This window comes from Pristiophorus japonicus, chromosome 3 (assembly GCF_044704955.1).
Source record: "Pristiophorus japonicus isolate sPriJap1 chromosome 3, sPriJap1.hap1, whole genome shotgun sequence".
Classification (NCBI taxonomy): domain Eukaryota; kingdom Metazoa; phylum Chordata; class Chondrichthyes; family Pristiophoridae; genus Pristiophorus; species Pristiophorus japonicus.
This window is the reverse complement of record NC_091979.1, coordinates 111,899,055-111,914,976: the sequence shown is the minus strand read 5'-3', so window position 1 is coordinate 111,914,976 and position 15,922 is coordinate 111,899,055. Positions and strand designations below refer to the sequence as shown.

Sequence of the window (15,922 nt, the reverse complement as noted above, 5' to 3'; positions counted from 1 at the left end):
ATTCCCTGTGCTGTCATTGTGAGCTACCCTTGCAGAGTTCTGGTCCTCGCTGGTAGAGTTAGGACATATAACCCATAGATTTTCCTTCTAAAGATGTCTGGGTATAATTCAGACTATTTTTTTTTGTATTTTACTCCAGGTCAAAACAATCATAATTGTAAATTGTCTTTCCACATTTTCTGACACACTAGAAAGATTGTGCAAAGCAAACAAATGTTAATCATAAGTCCGTATTAGACAATTTGGTGTTCAACTCACAATTTAACATCAGCTTTTCTTTCTCTTTTTAGAATTCATCTGTTCTAATCAAGACTTCTTTACTTAAGAAAATAATCAAAGTATTCTGCTTTATTAGGGTGAACGTGGACTTTCTGGACCACCTGGACTAACTGGTGAATCTGGAATCGGCTTTCCAGGTCCAAAGGTAAAGAAATATGTTTTTAATGACACAATTACCGGTCCCTAAAATGAAAATATGAGTTATTCATACAATGGAATTAAGATTTACCAAGAAGAGAGAAAAATCAATATTATTACTCTTACTTGGTTTTGGAAGTCTGGAGATATGTTTATGAACCACACTTTAGATGTTACAAGGCAACCAGACTTTTAAAAATTTCCCTAAGTTTTACACATTGGTGTAGATTTTAAGGTGCTGAAATTGCCCCTTCCCTTAAGACCTGTTACCGCTGGAAATCAGCGGCCACGCTGCGGAGTTGAATGATCGCCGATTTTTCATGGACTGGCCACCATTTTGAAAATTCTGCTCCTGCGGTGTCCCAGCGGTGACCCGCTCCCCCCACTACCGCACCACTGCTGCTGATCCGTCCTAAGTGCATCATCGCAAAATTCCGCCGAGAAAATCTTACTCCTGCCGTTCGGTGCCACCGACAGCTTTTTCTGCCGGTGCACTGTGCTTGGAGTATGCTCAAAATGGTGGTACGCCTGCCATTAAAGGGGAGGACCTACTGCTGCGGTCGTCATCTTTCTTTTGTCGGCTGACTGCCATGTCGAGCCGACAATTATACCCCTGGGTTCTGCCGGGCCAACAGGCAGCTTGGCACCCCCTCTTGGATGCCAGGTCACTGACCCAGCCGAAACCCTCCCTGGTGGCCCAGTGGACCGAACTTAAATAATGGCAACGGCTCTCCCCTTTAAGTGAAGGGGAGAGTCGTGGTGATGTGCCAGCGCGATGACGTCATCAGCGTCACACTGACGAGTGGCAGCGGAGAACAGTCCGCCCGCCCCCAACTTCCACCCCTCTAGTGTGTGAACCTCCACTCACTGCCCTACTTCCGCCCCCATTATGACCGAATTCTGAGCCTCTGGGGAAAAAAGCCAAAGAGCGGAATTTCGCACAAGAGGCCTCAGCGTCAACCGTGCCGGTAAAAACTGCTGAAACAGGGTAGTTGCGCCACATTCCTGGCAGTGGGTAATTTTGGCCCCTAACTTTCACCACCGGGCAGTAAACTTGGTGTTGTGGATCGGCTGCCTGTTGAACACCATGCCTGATTTTCCTTTCCATTGACTTCAGTTCCAGTAAATATCAGGGCCTTATTGTAGCCAATCAATCTCCTTGGTATCAGCTTCTTTAAAGGGAACAGAAGTATACTCCTAGGGGCCGAAATTGTCCCTTTTGTTAAGACCTCTGGCCGTCGGAAAGCGGTGGCCATGGAGCGGCGGGGAATAGCTGCCGAGTTTCTGTGGAATGGCCGTTTCGCACAATTGCCCTGATGTGTTTTTCTGGCGGTGAGCATATCCATCCCGCTCCCCACCACTTCCACCCAGCTGTTGCCGAAGCCTCCTTAAGTGCATCGTCAAATCGCACACCGCCAAGGGCCCGCCCCGGAAGCAATATTCAGCTGAAAATGTCTTGTGACCACTTGACGGTGCCTGTGCTAGGTTTTTGTGTCGGCACACAGTGCTTGCTGAAGGCCGCCAGTGGTGTTTAAAGGTGTGTTGGGTTTAGCAGCATTTTTGTCGGCGACTTTTTCTCAGACTTTTTAAAGCATTGCGAGTAGCCTTGCTGATAGTGCGCTTCATTGATAGTGTTCCAGGCTCTTCCAACTCCACAACAGGGAGCCGTGAATGAGGAAGCTGGGCTTGGGGAGGAGATCGAAGTGGGGGCAGTGCTGGCAGGCCAACGCTTCCTGCACATTGTGCATGCCAGGGAGGCCCTCAGGAGAAGGCGGTGCCGGGTCCAACGGCTGGGGAGGCAGTGGGCACGGGCCGCAGTAATCATGGCTGAGCAGCATGCAGAGGGCCAGGGAGATGGTGAGAGAGTTCGGCCCAGAGAGCTACAACAGGAAGTGTAAAGTCCTTACACAATACCACAAATCCACACGAGGCACATTCTATGGACAAGGTCACTCCATGACCTGAACCTTTATTCACAGGACCAAGAAGTGATGACCCTGCGTGGGACCTCCCTTGATATACCTGGATGACCAGGTGAGGAGTGTCTCCCACAAGTTCACCCCCTGTGGTCAAGGTGTGCATTTCTTACGTATATACAGTATTGCATTGTTGTTACATAAAGGTTACATACATGACATCACCTCCCCCTCAACATCTTATTGGGATCATAGGTTAAGTCTCTCGGGTGGTCTGTGCTCTCTCGTGGAGCGCCGCAGTTGGGGCTCTGGTTGTTGAGCCTTAGTATGCGTGTCTGTCACCTGTGTTGATTCCGGTCTGTCCCATCTGGCCGCAGGGACTGTACATGCTGCTGAATGTTCTTGTTGCTCGTTCACTGGCGGTGGTGTGAATACCATCTCATGATCTTCCTCAGGTTCCTCAGTGTCCATGCTGAACCTTTTTTTTACTTGGTCCAGATGCTTGCGGCATATCTGCCCATTGTTAAGTTTAACCACTATGACCATATTCCCCTCTTTGTTAATTACAGTACCCTCAAGCCATTTGGGCCCCAAAGCGTGATTGAGAACAAATACGGGTTCATCAATCTCGATACATCTCCCCCTTGAATTTCGGTCATGGTATTCGTTTTGGGACTGGCGCTTGCCCTCAACAATGTCGGACAGGACTGGATGAATGAGGGACAGACGAGTTTTGAGTGTTCGTTTCATGAGTAGCTCCGCGGGCTGGACCCCTGTGAGCGAGTGCGGTCGGGACCTATAGGCCAACAGGAGGCGCGATAGGCGGCATTGAAGAGAGGGTCCTTGAATCCGGAGCATGCCTTGTTTTATTATTTGGACCACACGTTCCGCCTGGCCATTGGAGGCCGGTTTGAATGGTGCTGTCCTGACATGGTTAATGCCAGTACCCGACATGAACTCCCGGAATTCGTAGCTTGTGAAATATGGGCCATTATCGCTAACAAGGACGTCTGGCAAGCCGTGGGTCGCAAAGACCGCGCGCAGATTCTCCACAGTGGTGGATGTCATGCACGAATTCAAAATGATGCACTCGATCCAATTCAAGTACGCATCAACCACAATGAGATATATTTTTCCCATGAACGGGCCCACGTAGTCTACGTGAATACGTGACCATGGCCTGGTGGGCCAGAGCCACAGGCTGAGCGGGGCCTCCCAGGGGGCATTACCTAGCTGGGCACATATCGTGCACCTGCAAACACAGTGTTCCAGGTCTGAATCAATTCCCGGCCACCACACGTGACCGGGCAATGGACTTCATCAGGACGATGCCTGGATGCTCGCTGTGGAGTTCCCTGATGAATGCTTCCCTGCCCCTCTGGGGCATGACTACCCAGCTGCCCCATAGTAGGCAGTCGGCTTGGATGGAGAGCTCATCCATCCGTCTGTGAAACGGTCTGACCTCAGGGCATGCTCCGTGTGCAGGCGCCCAATCCACAGTCAGGACATATTTCTTAATCAAGGATAGGAGGGGATCTCTATTGGTCCAGATTTTGATCTGGCGGGCTGTGATGGGGGAGCCTGTGCTGTCAAAGGCATCGATAACCATGACCATCTCAGCGCTTTGCTCCGCTGCCCCCTCAGCGGTGGCCAGTGGAAGCCTACTGAGCGCGTCAGCACAATTTTCAGTGCCAGGCCAGTGCCGGATTGTGTAGTCATACGCAGCGAACGTGAGAGCCCATTGCTGTATGCGAGCTGACGCTTTGGCATTGACAGCCTTGCTGTCTGACAGCAGGGATGTTAACGGCTTGTGGTCCGTTTCTAATTTGAAAATCCTGCCAAAAAGGTACTGATGCATCTTTTTCACCCCATAGACATGCGAGTGCTTCTTTCACAACCATCCCATATCCCCGTTAAGCTTGAGAGAGCGACCTGGAGGCATAAGCCACAGGTTGGAGTTGCCCCTCAGCATTGTACTGCTGCAACACACACCCAACCCCATAGGACGATGCATCACATGTCAGAACCAATTTCTTACAGGGGTTGTACAGGGTCAACAACTTATTTGAACAAAGCAGGTTCTGCACCCGATTGAAAGCCCGTTCCTAACAGTCACCCCAAAACCAATCGCAATCCTTATGCAGGAGCACATGTAGTGGCTCCAACAATGTGCTTAAGTTCGGCAGAAAGTTCCTGAAATAGTTCAAGAGCCCCAGAAATGAACGCAGCTCTGATGTGTTGCAGGGCCTGGGCGCTCGTCGAATCGCCTCTATTTTGGATTCGGTGGGCCGAATCCCGTCTGCAGCAACCCTCCTGCCCAGAAACTCGACCTGGGGAGCGAAAAACACACACTTCGACTTCTTGAGGCGCAGGCCTACCCGGTCCAGTCGGTGTAGCACCTCCTCCAGGTTGTGGAGGTGTTCCTCGGTGTCACGACCGGTGATGAGGATGTCGTCCTGAAATACGATTGTTCCAGGAATGGATTTGAGCAGGCGTTCCATGCTTCTTTGAAAAATCGCAGCCGCTGATTGAATACCAAACGGACCCCTGTTGTAACAAACAGTCCCTTGTGCGTGGTGATAGTGGTCAGTAGTTTAGATTCGTTGGCCAGTTCTTGGTTCATGTAGGCTGAAGTGAGGTCCAACTTGGTGAACAGCTTGCCGCCTGCCAGCGTGGCAAAAAGGTCCTCCGCTCTCGGGAGTGGGTATTGGTCTTGTAGGGACACCCGGTTGATAGTGGCCTTGTAGTCGCCACAGATCCTGACCGAGCCATCCGCTTTTAGGACGGGAACGATGCGGCTCGCCCAGTCGCTGAATTCAACGGGTGAGATGATGCCCTCTCTCAGCAACCGGTCCAACTCGCTCTCAATTTTCTCCCGCATCACATATGGCACAGCTCTGGCTTTGTGGTGCACTGGTCTGGCGTCCGGGGTGATGCATATTCCTACTTTGGTACCTTTGAACATCCCAATGCCAGGTTGAAATAGTGACTCAAATTGCTGTAGAACCTGTGAGCATGAACTTCACTCCACAAATGACATGGTGTGCACATCCCCCCATTTCCAGTTCACCTCAGCTAACCAGCTCCTCCCCAATAGTGCGGGACTATTGCCCAGGACAATCCAGAGCGGCACCCGGTTCACCGATCCATTGTGTGTGACCACCAACATTGCACTGCCTAGCACTCAAATAATTTCTTTGGTGTACGTCCGTAATTGTGTCTCAATGCGTTTTAGTTTGGGTCTGCTGGCTTTGAGTGGCGACAGCTTTTCGAATTGTTCAACACTCATGAGTGACTGGCTGGCTCCCGTGTCCAGCTCCATGCGTACAGGGATGCCGTTTAATAGGACTTTCATCTTCATAGGTGGCGTTTTGGTATATGAGCAGTGAATGTTTGCCACATGAACCCGCTGAACTTCAGCGTCCATTGATTTGCCCCACGCGTCATCCTGCCTCGCAGACCCCTCACCTGGTTCATCCATCTCGTATATTAGCCTGATTACAGGCTTTCTGCACATTCTGGCTAAATGGCCACTGAGGTTACAATTTCTGCAGACGAACTGTTGAAACCTGCAAGTCCTGGCAACTTGTCTGCCCCCACACCTCCAGCATGAACTGAGATTCCCACTGTTGTGAACAAAAGAGCTGTTACAAGGCATTCCTCGCTGATTGTCCCTTTGACTGTTCTTGAGCACCCTGTTAGTGGGTGTCAATGGCCCCATCCTGGACTGCATTGTCCGCTGGGGTGGCGTAAATGTCCGTTCAGCCTGCCATTGTCTCTGTTGGAGACTTACTCTTGGGCCTATTGCTGCCTGGGGTGTGTCGAACTGCCCTTGCCTGCCTGCGGGGCTCTGAGTCGCATTTATGATATTGACTCCCTGATCCATCGCCACGTTGAAGGCAGAATTGCGCGCGTATATTATCTTGGTTTCCTCCTCCCCCGCCATAAAAGTCTGAGCCATCAACGCCGCCACTTCCAAGGTCAAGTCCTTGGTCTCAATTAGCTTTCTGAAAATCCCAGCATGATCGATGCCCTCAATAAAGAAATCCCTGAGCATCTCCTCCCTGCAGGTGTCTGTGAACTTAGAGGCCGGCCAAGCGCCGGAGGTCCACAACGAAATCCGGTATGCTCTGTCCTTCCCGACGTCGGTGGGTATAGAATCTGTGTCGAGCCATGTGTACGTTGCTCGTCGGTTTGAGTTGCTCACCGATTAGTTTGCTGAGCTCTTCAAAAGTTTTGTCCGCCGGCTTCTTGGGTGCGAGCAGGTCTTTCATGAGCGCCTAAGTCTTAGGTCCACAGCTGGTCAGCAGATAGACCCTTCGCTTGTCGGCCGCTGCATCTCCCAGCCAGTCCTTTGTGACAAAGCTCTGCTGGAGCCTCTCAATGAAATCGTCCCAGTCCTCGCCAACACAGTACCGTTCATCTGTGCTGCCCGTGGCCATTCTCGTGGGTCGTTGATTCCCATTTCTCGTCGCCAATGTAAAGTCCTTACACAATACCACAAAGCCACACGAGGCACATTCTATGGACAAGGTCACTCCATGTCCTGAACCTTTATTCACAGGACCAAGAAGTGATGACCCTGCATGGGACCTCCCTTTATATACTTGGATGACCAGTTGAGGAGTGTCTCCCACAAGTTCACCCTCTGTGGTCAAGGTGTGCATTTCTTACGTATATACAGTACTGCAGTGTTGTTACATACATGACAGGAAGGGCCTCAGCAAGAAAGTGCCGTCAGGAGGAGGGTGAGGTACGCAGGCTCATTGCACCAGATATGAACGTGCGTATAGAATTGATATCTTGAGATGATGATGCCTTCATCTGGTTTGAGATGGTCACGTACCAGAGCACACAATGTTTCCTATTCCTTGTCCGTTGGACTTAAGGGCGAGAGGAGATTCTTTGAATCCATAGACTTCCGGACCGCAAACCGTGAAGCGGACAGCCCGGCGTCGAACTGCGTCTGCCTCTTTCTCCATTTTGTTGGCCACGAAGTACTGGTTCAAGCGGGCTACAAAGTCTGCCCAATCCTCTCCCTCCACGAATCGCTCCAGAATTCCAAATGTGCTCATTTTTGCATGCAAAGGTTCTTGTTACCTCATCGCCAAATGTTGTGTATGCAATAACTCAATAGACTGAACTCTGTAAACTCCAAACAGGTACAAACCTGGCACTACTTTATTAGGGCCCAAAGTGAGTACATTACAAGATGGCTCGCCTTTTATATCTGGGCCGCACACACGTGCGTACAGCCCAATGACCTCCAACAGTGGCGTCACCTGGTGGCAAGTAAACCCAAGCATACATACACGACAGGCCTACCGGCAGGCAGCAGTTCTCATACAGGGACCTAACTGATGACCAGTGTCTCCATAGACTGCGATTCCGCAAGGACATTGTCACAGAGCTCTGCAATCTCCTGCAGCCAGACTTGCATCCACAAACACGGGTGTGGACAGCCCTGAGCGTGGCATCCAAGGTGACTATCACCCTCAAATTTAATGCCACTGGATCCTTCCAAGCTGCAACAGCAGACATCTTGTTATGTATGCAATAAAGGTTCAAACTGAGTACTGTTTAACGAAGCAAGATGCAACCTTTGCTCTGCTTTATTTAGGCCTAAAGTGCCTGACTCTCAAAATGTCTGGCCTTTTATACCGCCAATGACACCATCTGGTGTCTACAAACAGAATGTACATACATGACAATACCCCCCCCCCCCCCCCCGCTCTGAGATCTTATCACAGTCTTTCACAGGTTGAGATGGTCCCGGGTTGACCATCTCAGTTCGATTCCAGGTGTGTGTGCGGGGCCTGTTATGGCTGATGGTTGGATGACTGACTTGTTGGGGGTGGCAGTGGCCATGTCAGGAATTGCAAGTCCATTTTTATTAAACAGGTCCATGTTGCACTGATGCATGAATGCTTCCAGCTCAGAATCAATTCCTGGCCACTATACATGGGACCTGGCGATGGCCTTCATCACCATTGCCGGATGTGTGCTGTGTAATTCACACACGAACTTCTCTCTTCCTTTCTTGGGCATTACAACGCGATTGCCCCACAATGTGCAATCTGCTTGAATAGACAGTTCGTCCTTGCGACGAATGTACGGTTTGGTCTCCTTGCACATTTGCTTAGGTATGGCAGACCAATCCCCTTTGAGGATGCAACCCCGTTACCACCGATAAAATCGGGTCCTGGCTGGTCCAGGTCTTAACTTGTTGAGCCGTGACAGGGGTTCCTTCACTCTCAAAAGCATCCATGATTAACATTAGATCCGCCGGTTGTGGCGTTTCCACCTCCGGTGTCGGCAACGGCAACCGGCTCAAAGCATCGGCACAATTCTCTGTGCCATGCCTGTGGTAAATGACATAATCATAGGCAGATAATGTCAGCGCCCATCTTTGGATGCGGGATGAAGTGTTGGTATTGATACCTTTGCTCTCGGAAAATGAGCGGCTTGTGATCAGTCTCTAATTCGAACCTCAGACCGAACAGGTATTGATGCATCTTTCTCTCCCATGCTGTAGGCTCTTTCCACTTTAGACAAACTTTTGGATGCATATATGACAGGTTGAAGTTTCCCCAACTTATTGGCTTGTTGGAGTAGGCAACCAATTCCATATGACGATGCGTCACAGGCCAAAACTAAACGTTTACATGGGTCATAATGTACCAGCAGCTTGTTCGAGCAAAGCAGATTGGTGGCTTTCTCAAAAACTCTGTCTTGCGATACACCCCACACCCAGTTGTCGTCTTTTCTCAATAGCATGTGCAGTGGTTCTAGTAAGGTGCTCAATTTAGGTAGGAAGTTACCAAAGTAGTTGAGTAGACCAGGAACGAACGCAGCTCCGTCACATTCTGCGGTTTGGGTGCATTCTTGATGGCCTTGGTTTTCACGTCAGTAGGCCTGATGCCATCAGCGGCGATTTTCCTCCCTAGGAATTCGACCTCCGGTGCCATGAAGATGCACTTCGAGCGTTTCAGTCTGAGTCCCACTCTATCCAACACAGTAGAATCTCTTCCAGGTTGTTCAGATGTTCCTTGGAGTCACTACCGGTGATCAAGATGTCATCTTGGAACAAAACGATTCTGGGAACGGACTTCAGTAGACTTTCCATATTCCTCTGGAATATTGCTGCAACCGAGCGAATTCCAAACGGGCACCTGTGGTAAATAAACAGTCCTAAGGCACGTAAGTCTCTTCGAGGTCTCGACCAACTCCTGCGTCATATAGGCCAACATTTTGTAAAGTCCTGTCCCCTCAGTACAGATTCACACGAGGCATGTAGTGAAGTCAAGGTCACTCTGGACCTGCATCTTTATTTCACAGCTCTGGAATGCTGCACTTGCCTGAGACCTGTCCTTATATACCTGTCTCTTGCAAGTGCACCCCTGGTGGTAAGGTATGCTGGTGGTTACAGGTCATATCATATTACAGTCATGTATAGCATGTTAGGATACAGTTATATATAATAATGTAAGATACATGACATCACCCTCCCCCAAGGTCTTATTGTCTTTATATGTTCAGTCTCTCAGGTGGTCTACGCTCTCGCGTGGAGCGTCTGAGTTGTGGTTCAGTTGTTTGCCTTGGTGTCTGTTTTTCTTTGGGTGTGGTTGCTGGTATCTCGCCTGGGCTGTCTGTTTCGATTGGTGTGATTGTTGTTGACTCACCTGGGCTGTCTGTTGGGATTGCCCTTTCCTCGGGTTGTTCCCTCTGTCTGTCCACCAGTGTGGTGCGAGTTCCACATTGTAGTCTGCCTCTTGTTCCGCAGTGTTGTTGGTAAATCTGCTTTTGACTTGGTCTACATGCCTCCGGCAGGTTTTGCCATTGTCCATTTGTACTACCAGTAACCTGCTTCCTTCCTTGCCCGTTACTGTCCCTGCAAGCCATTTGGGATCCCTGCCATAGTTTTGTACAAACACTTTGTCCCCTATCTCATTCCATCTCCCCTCGAATTTCTGTCATGGTACTCAGTCAGCTTACAGCGCTTTGCCTCAACGATTTCGTGCATGTCTGGGAGGATTAATGAGAGCCTTGTTTTTAAAGTCCTTTTCATCAACAGTTGCACGGGGGGGGATCCCAGTCAGTGAGTGCGGACGAGATCTGTATGCCAGCAGCAGTCACGACAGGCGACCCTGCAGCGTGGGACTTTGGATTTTAAGCATGCCTTGTTTAATGATTTGCACTGCTCCCTCCGCCTGGCCGTTGGAGGCCGGCTTGAACGGTGCCGTCTTGACGTGATTTATGACGTGGTCAATTATAAAGTCTTGGAATTCTGCGCTGGTGAAGCACGGACCATTGTCACTGACCAATATGTCAGGGATTCCGTGCGTAGCAAACATGGTTGCGAGGCTCTCCACAGTGGTGGAGGTTGTGCTCGAGTTTAAAATGGTGCATTCAATCCACTTTGAAAATGCATCTACAACTACGAGGAACATTTTGCCCATGAATGGGCCCGCATAGTCTACGTGCACCCGCGACCACGGTTTCGTAGGCCAGGGCCAGGGGCTCAGTGGAGCCTCCCTGAGGGCATTGCTGAGTTGGGCACAAATGGTGCACCTTCGGACGCAGAGCTCCAAGTCCGCGTCAATACCAGGTCACCAGACGTGGGATCTGGCTATGGCCTTCATGAGAATGATCCCCGGGTGCTCGCAGTGGAGCTCCCGGACAAATGCCTCTCTGCCTCGCAGAGGCATGACTACTCGGCTGCCCCACATCAGGCAGTCTGCTTGTAGTGATAGCTCATGCATGCGCCTGTGAAAGGGTTTTAATTCCTCGGGGCAGACATCGCGAGCCTCTGCCCAGTCACCAGTTAGGACACATCTTTTTACTAAGGATAACGTGGGGTCGCTGGCCGTCCAGGCTCTGATTTGGCGAGATAATGTAAGATACATGACAAACATCAAGTCCAATTTTGTGAATGACTTCCCTCCGGCTAGCATTGCAAACAAGTCATCAGCCTTCGGTAACGGGTACTGATCTTGTTTCAAAACCCTGTTGATCATAGCCTTAAAGTCTCTGCAGATTCTGACTGTGCCATCACGTTTCAGCACAGGAACAATGGGGCTGGCCCATTCATTAAATTCGACTGGTGGTATGATCCCTTCACGCTGGTATCTGTCCAGTTCAATTTCGACCTTCTCCCTCATCATATACGGCACTGCCCGAGCTTTATGTTGGACGGGTCTTGCATCTGAGTTCACGTGGATCTTCACCTTGGCTCCCGTGAAGTTGCCGATCCCCGGTTCGAACAGCGAGGGGAACTTGCTCAATACTTGGACACATGTATCTTCCTCCGTTGACAATGCCTTTATGTCGTTCCAGTCGCATCTGATTTTCTCCAACCAGCTCCTGCCGAGCAGCATTGGGCCATTGCCTGGAACAATCCACAATGGTAACTCGTGAACCGCACCGTTATATGACACTTTAATTTGTGCACTGCCAATCACCTTTATCAGTTCTTTGGTGTACGTGCGCAGCTTGGCGTTAACAGGGCTCAGCCTGAGCCTCACAGTCTTAGTATCCCACAACTTATTAAATGCTCTCTCATTCATGATCGATTGACTCGCCCTGTGTCCAGTTCCATCGATATCAGTATCCCGTTTAACTTTACGTTAATCAAAATTGGTTTACTCTTGGTTATGAAAGAGTACAGTCCATACACTTCCTCCTCTGGCATCTCGGATTACGTATCTGGATCCGCGTTAGTCTGACTCTCATCCTTCATGTGGTGTGTCGTAGCTCGCTTGCTTATCTGCGGACACTTGCGCTGGAGATGCCCCACTCTCAGACAGCCTTTGCAACTGTATTACTTAAATCAGCACTGCTGGTGCCGATGATTTCCCCCACAACGCCAACACAGAGAAGTCGGATACATTCCCGCTGGCAGACTTTGGGCAGCCACAGGTTTCGCGGACGCAGCCGGATAGGCCCTGCCATGTGCCGCTCTGCCGAACGCTGAATTAATCGCATTTACAGTACTTGCTGAGGTTCAGTTCTTCACCGCCATTTGCTTTAGACTCCTGTCCGTCGTCATACATGATTGAGCGATCTGGATGGCCCTTTTTAAGTCCAACTCCTCCACTGCCACAAGTTTGCACAGGATCTCCTCGTGGTTTATACCGATAATAAAGAAGTCCCGCAGCATGTCTGCCAACACCGTCCCGAACTTGCACGGTCCCGCTCGACGTCTCAGGTTGGCAACAAATTCCGCCGCGCTCTGGCCCTCTGATTGAACGTGTGTATAAAACCTGTATCTCAAGATGGTGATGCCGTCATCTGGCTTGAGGTGCTCCCGTACCAATGTACACAACTCCTCATACGTTTTCTCTGTTGGATCACTCGGCATGAGTAGATTCTTTATCAGACCGTAGATCTTTGCACCGCACACAGTGAGGAACACGGCCCGGCACCGATCTACATCTTCGACCCCCTTCATTTTGTTGGCCGTGAAGTACTGGTTCAAACGGCTCTCAAAGTCTGCCCAATCTTCTCCCTCCACGAATCACTCTAATAATCCAACTATGCTCAATTTTGCAAACAAAGGTTCTTGTACCCTCATCGCCAAATGTTATGTATGCAATAAAGGTTCAAATTGAGTACTGTTTAACTAAGCAAGGTACAACCTTGACTCTGCTTTATTTAGGCCCAAAGTGCCTGACTCTCAAAATGGCTGGATTTTTATACCTGAGCAGCACCATGTGCGTCCAACAATGACACCATCTGGTGACTACAAACAGAATATATATACATGGCACATCTCCAACATCTCGCAGTTTGCCACACACACATCCATACGTGAGGTCACAGTTGCTTTCTATAAAAGGAGAAGTGACTACATCTCCTTTCCTATGAGCAGGGAGAAGCAGTTGGAGTGGCAGACTGGGTTCCTGCATATTATGGGCTTCTCCAGGGTTCGGGGTGCCATAGACTGCACCCATGTCGCACTGCGGGCACTCCAACACACTCCCGAGATTTTCAGAAACCGCAAGGGATTCCACTTCCTCAATGTGCAGCTGGTGTGCGACCACAGCTGCAAAATCATGGCAGTTGATGCCCGGTATCCTGGCAGCAGCACGATTCTTTCATCCTGTGGCAGACCGGTGTGCCAGGCATCTTTACTGGGTCTAAATCAAAATTGCGGCTGGCACCTTGGAGACAAGGGCTACCTACTCTGCACTTGGCTGATGACTCCTCTTCACAACTCCAGGACTGATGTACAGCATCATCATCATCATAGGCAGTCCCTCGAGATCGAGGAAGACTTGCTTCCACTCTAAAAGTGAGTTCTTAGGTGACTGAACAGTCCAATATGGGAATTACAGTCCCTTTCACAAGTGGGACAGATAGTCGTTGGAGGAAAGGGTGGGTGGGACTGGTTTGCCACACACTCTCCACTGCCTGCGCTTGTTTTCTGCATGCTCTCGGCGACGAGACTCGAGATGCTCAGCACCCTCCCGGATGCTCTTCCTCCACTCACGGCGGTCTTTGGCCAGGGAGTCCCAGGTGTTGATGGGGATGTTGCACTTTATCAAGGAGGCTTTGAGGGTGTCCTTGAAATATTTCCTCTGCCCACCTTGGGCTCGCTTGCCATGTAAGAGTTCTGAGTAGAGCGCTTGCTGGGAGTCTTGTGTCGGGCATGCGGACTATGTGGCCCGCCCAACGGAGCTGGCTGAGTGTGGTCAGTGCTTCGATGCTTGGGATGTTGGCCTGACCAAGAACACTGATGTTGGTGTGTCTATCCAGCCAGGAGATTTGCAGGATCTTGTGGAGACATCATTGGTGGTATTTCTCCAGCGATTTGAGGTGTCTATGTATATGGTCAACGTCTCTGAGCCATACAGGTAGACCATAAGCTTGGTGTCAGATTGGTGATCTTCGAACACTCTCTCTTCCTCAGGCGACCAAAGGCTGCGCTGGCGCACTGGAGGCGGTGTTGGATCTCGTCGTCGATGCCTGCCCTTGCTGATAGTAGGCTCCCGTGGTATGGAAAGTGGTCCACGTTGTCCAAGGCCGCGCCACGGAGCATGCGTACAATGACAGTCATTCGGCCACCAGGTCCATCATCGAACACACCATCACAATCCTAAAACAGAAGTTCCATTGCCTGGGCTGCTCAGGAGGTGTGCTACAGTACTCGCCTGAGCGAGTCTCTATATTCATGGTCATGTGCAGCATGCTTCACGACCTGGCAATCATGAGGGCACAACCATTGGAGGACCGAGGCAGCAATGCTACCTGAGGAGGACCAGGAACAAGAGGCGCAGGAGCCCGAAGCGCATGAGGAGCTGCAGGACAAGGCATAAGAGGAGGACCAGGATGCAGGTGGCCAGCCACGCAGAAGGTGGCATCGCCATGTTGACCCTGTAAGGGAAACACAAATCCATTTCATTGCTGCGCGTTTCCAATAAGCTGATGCGCACTTGAGCTCTCCTGCATGGCTTATCAATTAGTACTCTTGTGCATCACCTTTTAACCCCTCTTAGGCATACCTATTTTTACACTATGCGCAGTGTCTTCCCTGTGGCTGCATCATGGCTCTGGGAAGGCTGCTCTGTGTCAGGAGAGGAAGCTGCACAAGAGGGAAGGAAAAAGAGTGGGAGAGCTATAGTGATCGGGGATTCTATTGTAAGGGGAATAGATAGGCGTTTCTGCGGCCGCAACCGAGACTCCAGGATGGCATGTTGCCTCCCTGGTGCAAGGGTCAAGGATGTCTCGGAGTGGCTGCAGCGCATTCTGGAGGGGGAGGGTGAACAGCCAGCTGTTGTGGTACATATAGGTACGAACGATATAGGTAAAAAACGGGCCGAGGTCCTACAAGCTGAATTTAAGTAGCGAGAAGTTAAATTAAAAAGTAGGACTTCCAAGTTAGTAATCTCAGGATTACTACCAGTACCACGTGCTAGTCAGAGTAGGAATTGCAGGATAGCTCAGATGAATACGTGGCTTGAGGAATGGTGCAAGGGGGAGGGATTCAAATTCCTAGGGCATTGGAACCGGTTCTGGGGGAGTAGGACCAGGACAAACCGGACGGTCTGCACCTGGGCAGGACCGGAACTGATGTCCTAGGCAGGGTGTTTGCTAGTGCTGTTGGGGAGGGTTTACACTAAAATGGCAGGGGGATGGGAATCTATGCAGGGAGGCAGAGGGAAGTAAAAAGGGGGCAGAAGCAGAAGATAGGAAGGAGAAAAGAAAAAGTGATGGATAGAGAAATCAAGGGCAAAAATCAAAAAGGGCCACATTACAATATAATTCTAAAAGGACAAAGTTAAAAAAACAAGCCTGAAGGCTCTGAGTCTCAATGCGAGGAGCAACCGTAATAAGGTGGATGAATTGACTGCACAGATAGCTGATAACGGATATGATGTAATTGGGATTACGGAAACATGGCTCCAAGGTAACCAAGGCTGGGAACTCAACATCCAGGGGTATTCAATATTCAGGAAGGACAGATAGGAAGGAAAAGGAGGTGGGGTTGCATTACTGGTTAAAGAGGAGATTAACGCAATAGTAAGGAAGGATATTAGCGTGGATGATGTGGAATCTATATGGGTAGAAGGCAGAAAATGTTAGTGGAA

General features: G+C 50.2%; 1 protein-coding gene across 1 annotated transcript in view; it reads left to right on the top strand.

The window, feature by feature from the left end:
* The window catches only part of col28a2a (collagen, type XXVIII, alpha 2a), a 205,003-nt gene that overhangs the window by 66,824 nt on the left and 122,257 nt on the right, over positions 1-15,922 (top strand). Inside the window, exon 11 of the mRNA XM_070875706.1 lies at positions 356-424. Within this exon, the coding sequence (XP_070731807.1) occupies positions 356-424 (69 nt within the window). The remainder of the gene's footprint in view (positions 1-355; positions 425-15,922) is intronic.